The 16,691-nt window shown below is 46.7% G+C and overlaps 1 protein-coding gene across 2 annotated transcripts in view; it reads left to right on the top strand.

Annotated features, from left to right (window-relative positions):
- The window catches only part of LOXL2 (lysyl oxidase like 2), a 55,360-nt gene that overhangs the window by 12,307 nt on the left and 26,362 nt on the right, over positions 1–16,691 (top strand). Inside the window, exons 3-4 of one of the 2 annotated variants that reach the window (XM_049830545.1) lie at positions 846–1,021; positions 15,612–15,823. In XM_049830545.1, the coding sequence (XP_049686502.1) occupies positions 846–1,021; positions 15,612–15,823 (388 nt within the window). The remainder of the gene's footprint in view (positions 1–845; positions 1,022–15,611; positions 15,824–16,691) is intronic. The other variant, XM_049830546.1, reaches the window with a different exon arrangement.

Below are 16,691 nucleotides of genomic sequence, written 5' to 3'. Positions count from 1 at the left end.
TTTCCAAAGGGAAAATGAGCACTTTGAAAAGATGAATCTCGGAGATGCTGTTGGGTCTTTAGCTCTCAGCTGCTTTTGGGAAAGCATGACCTAAATTTTGGAGGTGACAGCTATTGATTTTTGTCTGCTCATCTTAGAAGTGAGTTCTGAGGGACCTGATTTTTTTCAAAATAGAGTATTTATAGGCATGTACACGTGTATGCTCATGTGCACACGCACGCACTTTTTGCTGGAGGGAAAATGGTGATTACAGTCTGGAAACTGGATCTGGCAATTTGTTTTCAAAGAGCACCCAAATAACAGGAGGTTCCAATCAATAGTGGTTTGTTGAAGCTTTTGCAAAAATCAGCTTTTAAAAAGTTAGGGCACTTAATCAAAACTTTGAGCTGTCTCCTACAAGAGATTTAATGAGGGGTTGATAAACGAGAAATGATGTAAAGAGAAGCCTTAAATACAGAAGGGATGATTTGGTGAGTATAATTAGAGGGCAGGGTCTAATCAGCCAAATCGAGGGGACCCGGTGACGCTGTGTGCTCTGAAGTGGCTGTCATCAGAGGAGGTCAGCTATCGCTGGGAGCAGGACTGCAGCGGAGATCTGCTTCAGGCTGGTGGTATTTTTTAATTACCATGCAGAGAAGGGAAAGGGAAAGCTGTGGGGCAGAGCTGTTTCCAGTTAGTAAGTACTTGAGGTGGATCATTGATGTTCCTTAGCTGTTTTATTCAAGCTTATATTAGCAGTAATCTCTTCCCCTGACGTAGCAAGAGCGCAGCAGCCTTACTTGCTTTCAGTACAGTCTAGATTTACCCTCTTTGTGAGTCTGAGTTCTATTTTCTTTCCCCTTCAGGGAAAATTTGGATGGACAATGTCCACTGTAATGGCAAGGAGACCACCCTGGCAGCATGCACGTCAAATGGCTGGGGAGTAACTGACTGCAAACACACCGAAGACGTGGGAGTGGTCTGCAGTGAAAAGAGAATCCCTGGCTTCAAGTTTGACAACTCATTGCTTAACCAAATAGAGGTAAACGTACTTAAAACTGCAAGCCGCTAATCAAGAGCCTTCTGCGGACAGGGATGTCCGCTGCTACACGTGATAGGTTATCCCAGCTGCACGCTGTGGTTAAAGCAAACTCTTGACAGTGCTTCTAGATGCTGGCTAAAGATGCAACTTTCAGATTTCAATTTCAGCTGTTCACAGCATTATATGTATAATAAGAATTTGAAAGGGTTTTTTATAGCGTAAGAGTAAGGCGAAAAGATATTACTCCTGTTCCGCAACCAATTTTCAAAATTGAAAACTGGTTTATTAAGTTTCTAAGAATTAATTTAGAGAGACAGGATGAGTGCTGTACTCGCAGACTTTACACGTGAGTGACTTTGTTGGTTTATAGTACTAAATTACTGAGTTTTCTTTGCCCTAATGCCTCCCTTTTGGTACTGGGACCAATTTGGAGGTCTCTGGTGTAACAGGAGGGTCAGCAGGTAGGGTTGGATTTGGAGGTTAATAGGGCTTACAGCCATGGCTTGAAGTAAGCAGATATATAAGGAAAGAGATAAAGATATTTTTGCACAGTTTGGCTAAGCAATGATGAAGTAACCATGATAACTGTGTGGAAATATTTGTGGGAATGGGGGATTAGTACTGGAAGTGATGAAAGGAATTGAAGAGAGGAAAATGTGGGCTGTTCCCTGGGGGAAGTGTTCTGGATCGTGACTGGGTTAGACTGGTAGGCTGAGGCTGAGACTCTTGGGGAAACGACAGAAGCAAAATGCTTGAATCACCTTCCAGTGGACTTGTTAGATTCCTGCAGAATCAAGGGCTGGGAGAATGCTGCGCTGGAAAGAAGTTGGGCTGAGCTCTTCAAAGAAAATAAGTAGTGGGTTTTTTCCTTCAGCTTCTCAGGTTGGAAAGTATTTGTGGTGACTCAGCTAACATCTTCCTTGTTTCGGATGCTATGGTGTTTCAGTATGTGAATTCAGTGGTTGCCTTTGGTCAAAATTTATCGGAAGAGTCTACCCAGTAACCACAGTCAAACCTCATTTTAAGCAGACAGGGAATCCAGGATGTATCGCGTATCACGGTGTCGTTTCCATGGCTGAATCTTGACTTTGTTTGTGATCTGAAACAATGGATACAGCCTTCTTTATCCCTTTAAACCAAAATTATTCTAGCAGTTACTTCATAGCCACTGATTTGGAAAGGGCCTCCCAGCATTTTCTTCTACCAGATTTTTCCACTGGAGGTTAATGCAGTGCAGCATACTTGACAAGGGAAGATAACATGCTCAGTGAAACCTTTCATTGCCCTGCCGAGGCTTTAGGAAGAAGCACGGGTGAGTAGGCAGCGTTCAGCATTTCCGTGGAAGGCTCCTGTGCAAGGGTGCAGGTAGAGGATATGAGAGCTGAAATTCTCTTCGTTGCCTTGACCTCGCTTCACTTGGCTAAGGAGGGAAAGGAGGCTTTCCGGAGGGATCCCAAGCTGCCTCTGTCAATGGCACCGTTGTTGCTTGGGGAATGAGGCGAGATCATGGAACATCAGTGATGGCTTTGGCAGATGCATGCTTCCCCAAAGCCACAGTGAATCCTCAAAACAGAGGCCTGGAAGAAAAGATGCTTTAGTCTAGACGGAGGTCACTTCACTCTGAGATGCTTCAGATATTAATCATAAAAGCTTTGGAGGGCTCTGCTTTTCCATTAGCTAAGCACTGGAGTTTGACTAATGAGTTGAACACATTGGGTAATTGAGGGCTAGCTCGCACTGATGCTGTGTGGGTGCTTAAGCTTCATATATGATCAGTAAAATGAACCATGAGATTGAAGCAGTTCACGTAGCAAAAGCCTGACTCACCAACAGGGTCACTGGGGAGAAATCGGTGTAAGAGAAGGCGTATTCCCCATGTCCTGGCAGCTCTAGGGAGCTATGTATGGATGAAGGCATCTACTGATGTGAAAAGGAACAGCATTCACAGCGATTGCTGAGGGGCACTGGTGAATAAAGACACTGAACTGGTGGGGGGAAGAAAGTAAAATAGGTACTTAAAAATAAAACTGTTTTTCTAAGCTGAGAGCTGGCGGCCTGGCTGTCCCTGTGACTTTGTCCTGGTGGTAGAAAATAGTGTTGCATTTTCTGGGCAGTGGCTGCTGTAACCCCCAGCTCTACGTGTCTGTGTGTACGTGCTTCTCTCCTCCCTGTCGCTGCCTGAATTTTATGAACAACTTAGTACCGTAGTGTTGCTTCTACTCTGCAAAACCGAGCTGATTTTTCTTATATCCCTGTAAGATCACTGGCAGCCGAAGGGTTCTTTTTCTGCTGGTTTCATTGCAGCAGGATTAAGGCTAAAGGTGATGTGCTATAAATTTTTAAGATGCCAGTGTGGAAGTACTTTTCAGTCACAGCTAGCTGTCAAATGTTTAAACTCTTTCCCCTTCTCTCAGCTTTCCTCCTCTTCTTAATCTTTGCTTTATCTCGTTAGCAGCTGGCGTGACATAGTTTGAGTCAAAGATGATGAGCAGGGTTACTCATAGGGTCATAAACTCCAAAACAGGGAGGTCAAAAGGCTTGTGTGAATGCAAGTTGAAAGTCTTTGCCCTCTCTAACGTGCCTGGGAATTCTGCATATCATACCTCGCATTCATCAGAGGAAACATCATCGTTTTGTAAGCTGCAGGGTTCTTTAGTCTGTAGCCCAAAGCTTGCCCAAGTGATGTTTTCTCTTTGGAATGAGATCAGGGGTTGAGAGGCCTGGAATTTTCTACTGAGCAGCAATGCTGTGGTCAGGTCTGTCCACCAGTCCCACTGGCTTCAGCTATTGCACTGATGGAGCTAAACCAGTACAAATTTCCCACTGACATTTCCAATGGAAGACAATTCAGTTTGCCCTTAAGCTGCTTTTAAAACCAGGCTTTACTCAAAATAGGCCTGGTTTAAGAGGATGCACAGAGCTCATCTGTTCAATTGCACCTTCCAGCATTGTTTTCCCACACTAGTTAGTAACAACTGTAATGATTCCCAAGAGGATCTGGCTGTTTGCAAACTGATGTTTTTACAGCCAGCAGATTAACGGGAGCGAGCGCTGACTTCAGTGTACGTTCACGTATCGGGCTGTAAGCTGCAGTGGGGTAGGAGCAGCGCTTTTGTTCCGCTTTCCCGTTGCAAGCGTTCAGGGGAAATACATGCTTTTTGCAGCCTGGTTAACCCATCGCCAAACATATGCCATGGCAGTTAGATTTCTCTTGCCTGTAATAGGGAGCTCTGTGTGTTCCCACTGCCAGGGACAGATGGACCGCCTTAAATTCATCATTTAGAAAGTCTCTTAAAGACCCTTTAGTGCTGAGTTCTCTGGGGCTGCCAAGTACTGCTAAGGTTTAAGGTGGAAAGCCAGTAGGTATAAGACAACATCTGACTTCATTTTGACGGGGCTCCAGCTCAGAGGGGCTGTGCAAATTGACATTTACTCAAATCTGGCCTTACTTCCTAAAATCTGACAGGCAAAGAGTTCACACTCTTTTAAAAGCAACGTGATAGCTCGAGCAGAGTTTATTTTTATTGGACAACGTACATACCTCCATATCCCAGTTTGGAAATGCTGCAGATAAGTAGTATAGGATGAAACTTTCCATCACCATAAACTGTTTTGCTTATACGTGTGTCTGCGCAGACAGATCTTTTCCTATCACGGCTCATATTTTGAGGGTTACATCATATCTTTCCCTGTCCCTGAGACTTTCCATTCCCTGCCCTGTTGGGAAGGGGCAGTGCCCGACCCTTGCTTCCGTACGACAGACAAGTTGCCGGTCACAGGACAAAGTGAAACGTTTCAGTCTAGGGTGAGTGATGGAAGATCTGTGATAAGAAGATGGGAGACAGGCAGGAAGAGGTTAACTCTTCTAACAGGACCAAGGTTGGGGCAGGTCTGAAATCCATCAGTCTCTTGCTAAAGGGCAGAGAAACTCCCATCGTTTTTTGCTTGCTATTTTCCACAGCCACTGCAACTTTTAGCCTTGGGACTTGTTCAAAGGATTATTTCTTGGAGGGTGATGAATGTGCATAGCAGGACAGCCCTTTCATGGGCTGCTGCCTGGTCAGAATTAGCCTGATACCCCTTTAGCTCAGCGGCTGCATAAACACTGAAGGTTGCTCACCTTTTCAAAGCTAGGAGAGCAGTGTTTGTTCGACGCCGACGCGAGCGTGATCACATTGAGTGCATTTTACAGAGAGGCTTTTCCCCCCTCCTCTTTAAAGTATGTAGACTAAATACGCAGACAGTGTCTCGTTAATGGAGAGAGCAGGGCTTGTGGTTTGACTTTGTTATTGCCTGTTTGCCTCTGGGAGCATTAGGAGGGGAAAAGCAGGTACGTATCCCGCTGGTATCGCGTCCTTTCTCTCTTCCTACGGACCCCAGCTCTGCGAGAGTAAGCCGCACACCCTGAAAGGGTTTAAAAAAAAAAAGCAGTAGCTGTGCTTGGAAGTGCTGCAAGTGTGTGGCTGAGAATGGCTTAACCCGGTAATTGTATGTGAACATAAAGGCTGCCCACAGCCGTGTGGCTGGCTGGGAACTCGAAGTTGGTGCTCAACCTGCTTGCTTCGATCCTCCACGGAGGCATCTGCGCATCCAGTATGACGGGGCCGAAGCTGTTGTTAAAATAACACCGTTGTTTAACTCGAGTTTGATTTTGCTTGTCTTTCTCCTTTTTTAGCCACAGCCTGGAGTAAAAGCTCTGTTTCGTGTACTCTAATTCACGTTAGTGGCTTGATGTACAACTTGGGTCTAACCATGATGGCAGAGCACGTTACCCACTTTACTCATAATGGTAACTCTTGGAGGCATTACAAAGTGGCAGGCACATTGTGAGTGGTGTTTTGGGAGCTCAGAGGAAAAGAAAAGTTTAATTGTTTCGCTTTAAGTGCTTAAAGCATAGCTGAGAACACAGAAACTTCTTGCTAACTCTCTGATGGGAGTTTGGGAGGGACAGACAGTTAAGTGCTATAAATATATACACCGAGCTGCAACAATTCAAGCTCTGTAAAATAAACCAAGTGGAATCTGCTGCTTTAGCTAAAGATCTCTGAGCACATGGGGCCTCGTGCTGTCTGTTTGCCCCAAGCAAGCACTGTGTTCTGCAGGTGGGACAGGGGGAACCAGCAAGGGGAAGGGCCAGGTTCTAGGAGCTGACTCGCCTGGAAGCACAGCAAAGTGCAAGAATAGAGCTGGGAGCAGAATCTGTGCCTCTAGACTGGCCTGAACTGCCTTCCTCCTCCCGCTGATATGCTATGGCAAAAGGTGTAAGGAGCAGGATAAAATCGATGCAGAAGGTACGGTACGACTGTTGGTCATTTCTTGTCTTGCAGGGCACAAGTGGCTGAAAGTGGTCGGGGGAGGTAGCGTGGACCTGCCTTAAGGTTCCTTCATACAGTGCCAAAGCCTCAATTTAAATGTGTGCAAAGTCTCAGATGTTTTCCTAAGCTTTTGCAGGATGCCAGAAGCTCCGAAATCAAAATTATTTGATGTGTGTTCACAAAACCATAAGCAGGGAATGCCGTCCCTGCTTTTTCAAACAGGACATGTAGCCACTTTGTGTTGTCCAAATGCAGCACAGGCCCACCTGCAACTGCCTTACTGGGTCGACCAGCAATTTTAAGACCACAGTAACTAACTCCTACCCTTAATATATTTCTTAAATAAATGCACGATATGTATTTTTTTTTAACCTATTCCCCAAAACATCCTTAACAAAATATTTGTTGTCCACCCTCTTCCTCTGTGTGCATACACACAGGCTTCAAATAGGACCTACTCTAAATATATCAAATTGCTGCAGCCGTTACAAGTTCACAAATAGATCTGGTACCTGAGACTAGACCGTAGCTTTGGCCAGACGGTGGGCAGACGAGGTCTAGCTAAACATACCAGGCTGTGCTGCTATTTTTGTCCTTCTTTTCCCTTCTGGGTGTATGTGAAACAGAAAAAAACCTCTCACTTCAAAGCCCAGTGGCTCAAAGGCTCTGGTTATGCCAGGTTAAAAGTGGATTGAAGTATATCGTCCAAGTTTCTTAACCAGTGGGAAAGGGTGCTGCGAAGTCCTGCTCGGGAACTTTCAGTTAAATGGGGCTCTGTGCATGAGGCCATATAAAACGCTCCCGTATGCTGAGCTGTTTCTGACTGGAAGGTGTAAGGAGGGGCAGAGGACAGGGTCATTGTTTGTCACCTGGCACACAGATAAATCTTCCTCTCGTCTAGCTTTTTGCCACGCAAATCAGCAGAGACTCTGTACTGTGGGGAGCTGCAACTTAGGTCACCACCAGCTCAGGCTTGAGCTCTATGTCTCGCCTGTCCCGTTCTCAAGAATGTTTGACAATAAAAGGTTTATTTGCCTGTTTGCTATGACAACAGTGTTTAAATTTCTTTCCCCTTGGTGTAAACGTTTACTTCTCTAAACATAAGCCCATGTGTAACACAAATGCTGATGTTTTGTGTGTCTAGAATGGGTCTTCAGCATCTTTTCTGGAGCTAACTCCAGACAAGTATTAATCAAGCTGCCGTTGGGGTAAGCCACTGTGTTTCTTTAGCGCTATAATTTTAAAGTGTGTGCGATGGTTTCTAACTGCTTGCCTCAATGGTTTCTTTGTGATGGCTTGTGGCGTGTCAGGGTGCTGGGTTTGCTGGGCAGAGAGCTGGCACTTGTCATCTCGCAGGAGGTATGAGCTATGGAACTGGTAGGGCTGAGAAAGCACCGAGGCTGGTACTGGTTCGCTGCCGTTCCTCGGGGAACAGTTAACCGTTTGTCTCCTCGCTCCGCCTGTATCCAGGGCCCGAGTAGCTGTCGGCTGTCGTGGTGGATGCGATAGCGTTCCTCTGTTACACAAGGCAGTATTTAGCTAAGCCTGAGAGCAGAGAATAATCTTGTTCTGTTTTGCAGCGCGGAGGTCAGGTAATAAATTTGGCTAGCTTGCTGCGTCCGATCCAGATTGTCTTTAAAATAGCTCGGTAGAAAGGAAATGGAGAATGTAAAAGCTTTGCTCATCGCGAAACCCTCGGGCCATGACGCGCCCGGAGCAGAGCAGCATCCCGTCCAAAGCTCAGCCTCCCAGCCATGCCAAAGTATCTCCAGGGTTCAGTGCTCCTGCCTTCTCTCACTCGCCTCTGTCACCAGTGTTTCTTTTCTCTAGTGCTTTTCATTAGCCCGCTTTGCATTGGCAACCATGAGGCTGCCCCTGAAGCGTTTCACGGCTTAGCAAAGGCCTCGGCTTTTGTCATTTATAATCTGCACTGTATTTGCTCCTGGACCCTAATCCTGAATTGCATTCTCATCCCTTACCCTTTTGTACTGCACAAACCCAGAACAAAAAGTGCTTGCAGTCCAATACAGCGTAATGTTCCCAGGGGACTGCTGTCCCCCACAGGCAACCGTCTTTGTCTTGCAGCATCTATTTCACCATGTTTATTTAACAGCTGGGACCTTGTTAGTGACTTAGAGGCACAGCTCTAGATGTTTAAATCAAAACAGATTCCACCCATTCCGATGTATGTGAAGAGGTGGCTTTCTAAAAAAGTCAACTTCACGGGAAGTCAAGGCTTCAGTGGGAGTAAGTGAAGGGTTTAAATACAGGAGAGAAGATGCTTCTGGGATGAGCAAAGCCTATGTGGAAAGATTTTGTGTTATGTTCTTAATAATAAAAAAATCGGTTCATTTCTTGTCCAAGTTGCAGCCTCAATGTCTTGGTGTTTGGGAAGCCAAGAAATCCTGGAGCTCCGTTGTAAATGAGAAATGATGATATGAACAGGTTTCCGAATCTAAGGGGCAGTGGGATAGGTCAGGCGTAAGGAAGGAAAGAGCAGTTCGAGTGCATCACGGGCAATCATAAAGCAGGAGAGCAATGAATATAGGTGAGACGGAGACAGCACACAGGCTCCTTGCCTTTGTTAAATCAATGATTCGTGGTAAGAAGCGCACCTTTGCCTAAGCTGTCTGTTTGTACAATCACCTGGCAACCAGATAGCTGCCGGAGCCAGTACTGAATACCTCCCCTATCTTACTCTGCAATCCTTAGCATCGCTCGTGATGATGGTTGGTTTTTTTGTGTTTTTTTTTTTAAAAAAAAGGTAAAATACACAGAAGCAAAATTTCATTCCAGTTACCTTTCTGCCTGCATTTGAGTAGTGTCTCTGGCCGCAGGGAAGACACACACAGAGCCATAGCTGTTCAGACCCGCCTGCCCCATGCAGTTCTCTAACTGGTTTCTTAATGTCATCACGGAGCGTGTGGGCGTGTGTTTAAAGTGAGTGTTGAGATGCTCTTCTAAAGAGCCCCTCTGACATCCCAGCTGCCGTGCCTTGCTTTCAGCCAGGAGCCAGTGATTCAGAACCAGGGTAGCGTCTGCAGTCCGTGAAGCAGCAGTCGGGTTTCTAGGAATGGGATCTCCTCCCTGTATTGATTACTGTGCATCCTCAGGGCTGCTGCAAGAAGAAAGGGTAGCGCTGAGCTTGGGCACTGGAGGAGGACACGAGCGTGCTGTCCTGGGCATAGCCGTTCTGCCAACACAAAACAGATGGCAAAAGGTGAAAGAAAATGTTATGAAAGTTGTGTCAGTTTTTGCAATCAGATCCGAAGCCATGGGGAAGCATTTGGTTCAGAGAGTGGAAACAAAAGCAGCTGAGGCTCATGTGAAAACTTTCCGAGCCAGGAATCCTTTTGTGAAAGCTCAAAAACAAACCCCTTTCTTTTCCCTGTCTCCGGGCAGGCCCCGGCTTTCTGAAGCTGAGATTCATTGGTTTCGTAACAGAGCGCAGCATGTTGGCTTGCGGTGGGCTTTTGTGTCCGGGATTGAAGAGGAGCAGCAACGTGGGTCTTGGATGCGGCTCTTGGCAAAGAAAGGAGCGGGGTGGAAGGGAATACGGCCCAACCCAGAACAGTCTGACGCTTTTCTCCCCCCCTTGTTTTTATACTAATTTGTATTGTATTAATATTGGAAGTCCCAACCGAAATCGCATCTTTGCTTTGGGCAAATACAGACGCGAAGCCCTTGCTGCAGAGGCTTTGCGGCTCAGAGCAGGTGAGGTGGGCTTTGCATCGCCTTCCCTTTGCAGAAGGGGCGAGGAAGCGAGAGGCCAGAGGTAACAGCGAGGAGGTGGGGAAGCGAGTTTGCGTGGCTGAAATCACACCGGAGATCCGTAGCAGAACTGAGCAGGCCTCAGACCACAGAGTTATTTTAGCTTTGGTCTGGTTTTTATATCACTATATACAGTCAAGTGGCTCCAGTGAAAAGCGAGTTGATGTGGAAGCCAGCGTATTGAATCTAGGAATAGACGTACTACACTTCTTCCCCTGCCCTTCATACCCCGCTTTCTCTTGCTTTTTATTTCTTCACACCTTTCAAGGCTAAGGAGGCTTAACTCAAGCAGGAGAAAAATGCCTTCGGATTTCTTATTGCTTGCGTGCTTACTCCCTTTATGGAGTTTGTCTGTGCCAGAATGGATGTCTTTGATGAAAGCAAAGCTGCAGCTTGATGAATGAGGCCAGTAGCAGTGGAGCAGCCCCGCAAACTCCATGCAAGACGCGCCGTCCTCTGAACCAGCAGCATTCTGGAGAGCAGAAAGCAAAGGCAGGAGCTGATTCAACCTCAAGTATGTGGGTGGGATTGTTTCATAAGCAAAGGAGAGGTTGGAGATCCAGGTCTGATTATGCTAGTAGCTGAATTCTAAGACTTGGAGGTTGGGGAGGGGAGGAAAAGGGCTGGCACATACATCTCCACAGCTGTTGGCCTAAATAGGTGAAAATTGCGCAATGCTAGCCGAGAAGGGGAGGACTATTATGTAGGAGCCATGAGAGTTAACTCTTTCTGGGTTTGGCCTTTTCTCTTGCTTTGTGGCTCGAAATCCCCAGCAGCATTTTCCCCTTGCATCAAGGGAGCCGAGCTGCGGGTTTGTGCGTGGTTTTCTGCCTCCCTGCCTGCTTTGTGTTCCTTAACCTCAGACTGAGCAAACCATGTCCTATTGGCTTTGGGGCTTGGACTTCTATTTCCCTACCTGTAATCTGCGATGCAATCAACCCAGTTTTATTTCCTAGAGGTAGTATTGTTCTTTGGTGAATGACTGCTTGGCTCCTGAAATACTGTTGAAGGCTTTACTTCACGGTCGATACCTGAGGCGGGAGCTTGGCAAATTCGGCTCCTGAGTTGGTTGCACATACCTGCTTTGTGATGCTCAGGTATCCTTCAGAGGATTTACCAGTCTGTTATAGCTTCAGTGTATGGCTATAATGGGGGCATAAGTAAAGCTTTCAGAGATAAGGTTTCCTTGTTGATATGACAGCTTGTTGTAGGCGTTTGTCTCCACGTGTACATAAAGGATGGAGAGGGTGATTTCAAAAGGTCTGCTCTAGCTATTAAGTATTGTTTGGTTCCGATTTTTATGTGGAGTCTGTTTTCACCATTAGCCCAGCTGCTCTACACGCTGGTATTGGAAGATAAAATATGTCTGCCTGTATTTGCGTTATTGAACGCTCCATTGTAACAAAAACTGCAGTGAAAGGAAACCATTCAAATCTGCAAAGACTTATCGGGAGAAAGCTCTTAGTGGTCCTTTTTCCTTGAGACACCTACAGTATACTTATTTTGATCTGTTGTTCTTTAATCTTTCAGTATAAAGCTGAGGTCTACAGCATGTTGAATTCTTCTCAGACGTTTTGCTGTTTGTTCAGACTCGGTGCAAACCCCTGAGTTGCTGTATCAATAATTCTCTGCGCTAAACCTACTCTCTCTGAGCGGAAAGGGGAATGGATGTGGATTGGTTTTGCTCTCAGACAGATCATGAAAATGTCATTGCGTGCTGGTCTGCTATAGCTATCCGAAGAGTGAAATACCCTCGAGGGAATGAAATGATGGCTTATTGCTAGTTTGTTCACCTTTTTTTTTTTTTTTTTTTTTTTTCCTTCCTTTGCAAATGTGGGCAAAAAAACATGACAAAAGAGTTGGATTCACTAAGCAGAGTCCCAAGTCAGAGCAGGATTTCTCTTTGTGTCTATGTCAGCATCTCTGAGGGGAGAGAGATATGTTGTGGAACCTTTGTTCCAGAGCCTGCAGTGCCTGAGGTGCCATGCTGGCTCTGACAAGGTTTTTTCAAGTCCAAGAGCAAGCCATTCAATTTGCACCTTGTTTTTCACTTCTCTAAAATGACCAGCAAGGACAACCCAGCCCAATCAGTTAGTGGAAAAGCCCAAACACACAGCCTGGAGGTAGGAAATGTCGGCATCTCGAGTCCTCGACTGGATCACGGCTACCGCACTAGGTCAGGGCACCTCCGGATCCTTTACTGGGACTCCAGCATCGCCACTCCTGCAGTGGTCAGAGCTCTTCTGGAAGGACGTGTAGCAACCTGGTTTTATTGCTAAGCTGCTGAACTAATTGCAAAAAATAACAGGCAAATCGTAAGGTACCTAACAGCATTCCCAAGCTTTCCTTGTTTTCCTTTTTTTATTTTTTGCGACTTTGTGACTTCTCTCTCTCCTTTTCTGACTCAATGGGCTGGTTGCTTTCTTGGCCTGTTGCTCTGATATCATAAATCCCAGCAATGGATTCGCAAATCCAACATTAAAATATACCCTCTGGCTTGGAAAGTCTGAGAATACAGATGCTCGGAAGCTGCAGGAATACAGCAGGGAAGAATTGCTGCATGTTGCCCTGTTCAGATGCTCTTTCTTCAGCATCTGTTCTTGGCCGGTGTCGGCGATGGGCTGGATGTCTTTGTTTTTACGCAACGCAGCTCCTACTAGGTTGGTGGGGTGGGAAGGAGAAGAAAACCCAAATGCGCTTGATCAGAATGTGAGTGCTTTAGAGCTGGAGGTTTAGTCGATGTTCCCTGCTGCAGGAGGGATCTTTGTGGGGAGGTGAGAGCTGAGGCCTCGGGATACTGGATGAGATTTCCTGCCCCTGTGGTCCTTGGAGAAGCAGATTGCTCTCTCTGCACCTTATTTCTCAATCTGCAAAAGGTGGCTGAGAATCGTTGCTTTCTCCCATCCGTTGAGTCCTCTGTTTTCCTTGGAGGCTTTTCAGATTTGTCACCGCCTTCCACCTCTGCGAAGACCTCTCGTGGTGCAGTAGTGAGAATAGTGCTGTATTAACGATGACTAATAGGTGCAACGTGGGAATAATGATTCTGCTGCTTTGTGGTGGAAGCATCAGGCAGATGTTTAACATCTGGAATGGCACTCTGCATGATTCAAATGGGGCTAGCAACTGCTGTTGGGCAGCTTCCTCACAAAACACAGGCATCTTGAACATCATTCCTGAATGTGAAATCATACTTTGTTCCAAAAGCTCCTCCTCTCCATCGTGCCGAGGACCAGCTGCAGCCCCCGGCCTGGCTAAATTCAAGCAAAATGGAAGTGGTTGTCAAGTGAAAACCACGGGTGGATTTTAGCATGTTGGTGATGTCAGGTCTAGTCGGGGAAAATGTTCCATTTCAGTTACTTTAACATGCAGTAGGGCTGATGCTGACGTAACTACGTGTAGCAAACATACTTAGGGCTTTATACAGGGTGGATATAGCCTGCAGTCACAGACGGAAGAAAGTCACTTAGGCCGTCTCACCCACTTTCTCAGCTGTCAATGCAAATTTCGTCCTTAGTTACTATCTTTTCATGTGCTTTTCCAGTGCAATTTTAAGCTTTGGCGCTTTGTCCTTTGGGTTAATCCTTTTAATAGGCTTTTATTAAAAACACTTTTAGATCTTCAGCAGTCAAAGCTATTTCCGAACGGATTTAAGGCTTTGATTACTTCTTGTTTCCTGGTGAAGAAACTCAGGCAAGGTAGAGGAAGCAGAGAAACAAGGTGCTCTCTCAGGCAGCACTGGCCTGTAGCTCCAGGTAAACATGCTTTCTCCATCAAGTGAAGAGCTGGAAAGATTTCATAAACTGCACCGGGGGAAAAGTGAGTTGCAGGCTTTGGAAACGAGCCTGGGGAGGCCTTCAATGCACAGAGGCTCTGATACTTTCCTGACAGCACGTAGGCAAAAGCTATGCAATATTTCAAGAGAATCTGCCAAATTCAGGAGAAACTCTTTGTATTGCAAATGGACTTCCCAGACTACACAGGAGGCGTACAAGTTTGCTCTTGCATCGGACCCTTTGAGCACCTTAAAGCGTCTCGGGTGTAACAAACTTGGATATCGTTGTGGTTATTTTTTCTTCTCGAGGGCTACAAGAGCTTGTAAAACCTAAGCCCAAACTGTGAACCTTGTACGAGTAGCACTATCCTACTGAATAAATCACGAGGTCCTATTTTCCAGGGGCACCGGGGGTGTCTCATGGATGCTCCAGCCGAGCTGCTGGAGGACTGAATTCCTGAAGGAGGAATCGGTGATCTGGTCTGCTGTAAAACTGGGTGGTAAATGTGGACAATTAAAGAAAAAAGGGGGGCGGGGAGGGAGAAGAAAAGAAAAAGGGGGGGAAGCCTTAAGTGACTTGCCCAAGGTGATGCAGGCAGAGCAGTAGCAGAGCCGTGGATGAGGAGTTGATGCCTGTCCCTTTCCCTGCCCCGGCAGGCTCTGTCTCCGCAGTTGGTTTCCACTTGCCCGGGGTCTGTTAGTTGCATCAGTGTCGGTGAAGCATCTGGAGAATGGATGCGCCACGTGTAATTTACAGGACTGTGCACGTCCCACTGTGATCTCCCGGACTTCAATACCTCTGCGTGCCGTGTCTTTTTAAAGCTCTGGGCATTTTTCTTTTCCAAGTGATTGAATTTGAGCGAGGGCAGGGGAGGATTCCTCGGTTCTGATGTAATTGTTAGCAGAACCACGTGGTTTGATACATTTTTGACAAGAAAAGGTCTCCTGGAAGCAAGTTATGAAATTTTCAGTAGCTCTTTTGTAATTGCTTGCCACAGCGGATGTTTTCCAGTCGGCCTTTGCTTTTGGGCTTGGGTCCCTGCAAGGTTGCTTTGTGCAGTGCCCTCACGTAGGCTCCAAATGTGAAATCCATTCAACCTTCGTGTCTCGTTTGCTGTCCCGAGTAACGCTTCAGCCGGAGGAGGAACCCAGCTCGGGGAAGCGGAGAAATGCCGGTGTCAGCACATCGGGATCCCAGCTTTCACAGCGCCTGCCCTACCCAGGTGGGGAAGGGATGCCCAGTGGCTGGATGGGACCCCCAACCTCCTTCCCTACTGGGCTCCCGTTCCCTGCACCCTGCCAGCATTGAGGTGGCCCTAGGAAAGCTGAGCTCGGTTCGCTTCCATAGTAGCTGAGCCTAAATGAAGGTCACTGTCCTTCTGAAACAAGCACTTCAAGGAATTTAAGTAACAAAGCAGATTTGTTATATAGCCATTTGTAAAATAATGCTGGTTGGTTGGTTTTGTTGGGTTTTTGGTTTGGTTTTTTGTGTTTGTTTTTTTTTTTTAATGAGAAAAAGCACCCTCTTTCGCAGGACGGAGGATGGATTTGCACAAAGGTGGAAAGGTTTTTTTTTGCTTCCCTGTCGTGTCTTTTCCTAAACAGCTCTTCCTTTCTGCCTCCCTCTGTTCAGCCGTAACCCTGAGCAGAACTGGATTTTGTTCCCCACCTCAAAGCCTACACTACCAGTTTCCTCGCAGGCCAGTATCCCTTGTGTTTTTTATGCTTACAGAACATGAACATCCAGGTGGAGGACATAAGGATCCGTGCCATCCTCGCCACCTACCGCAAGCGGGTGCCTGTCACAGAGGGTTACGTGGAGGTGAAGGACGAAGGGACCTGGAAGCAGATCTGCGACAAGCACTGGACTATGAAAAATTCCCGAGTTGTCTGTGGCATGTTTGGATTTCCGAGCGAGAGGAAATACAACACCAACGTCTACAAGTAAGAGCAGAGCTTTGTATGAGACACAAGCGTGTTTCTTTGAACACTTGGGGCCTTGTTCAAAAATGCAAATTGTCAAATGACACTGGAGACCTTGAGGTAGAAAAACCTCCAACTGCTTCATTCCTTCAGATCAGATTTTCCTTCTGTGTAAATATTTGAAATGTCAAGCATTTCCTTGTGCAGACAGGGAAGCCGTTTGATCCTCACCGTTCTGGCTGAAGACGTAGTGCGGTATCAGTTGTAGTATTTGATGGGTCCTATAATAGGAGATGTGGACAGTTGGCCCAAGAAGTCTCCCCCCCCCCCCCCCCCCCAGCTATAGAATAGCCATTTTCTCCACCACTGATAGGTTCTGTTTCATGTGCAAGGGATGGATGGATGTGAGCAAACTGATCACACTCTCCCAGTAAACCTATCAGCTGCAAGAAAATCTAACTGCTTGCCCTATCCCTCTGCAGAAAGCCAGCTGTAGGATCAGATCTGGTATGTGCTGAAAGCTCCAGCCGAGTAATCTTGGAATAAAACAGGCCTTTTTTTGTGCTTCGCTGCCCAGGTTCCTCCTTCCCGCTACTGCATGCAATTCCTGGTCTCACACCTCTCGTGACATGTTTACCCACATTTACCAGCTGCTTTGCCTCTCACGGAGGCTCACTGTCCGCGGTTCGGGGGGGTCCAGCTGCCAAATCGCCCGCAGAGGAGCAGTCTGCCCAGGGGAATATTTCCCAGTAAATCTCCCGCTGTTGTTAACCCCAATTCAGCTCCTCTGGCACTGGCAATTCCTTAGGGTCCCAGGCTGGGAGAGCTGCCAGCCGTCTCCAGCTGTAGGACTTTGCTGTGTCCGTTCAAGCCTGCTCTGAGCCGAGGT

This window comes from Accipiter gentilis, chromosome 28 (genome assembly GCF_929443795.1).
Source record: "Accipiter gentilis chromosome 28, bAccGen1.1, whole genome shotgun sequence".
Taxonomy (NCBI): domain Eukaryota; kingdom Metazoa; phylum Chordata; class Aves; order Accipitriformes; family Accipitridae; genus Astur; species Astur gentilis.
The sequence above is the reverse complement of the archived record's forward strand: the minus strand, read 5'-3'. Positions and strand labels throughout refer to the sequence as shown.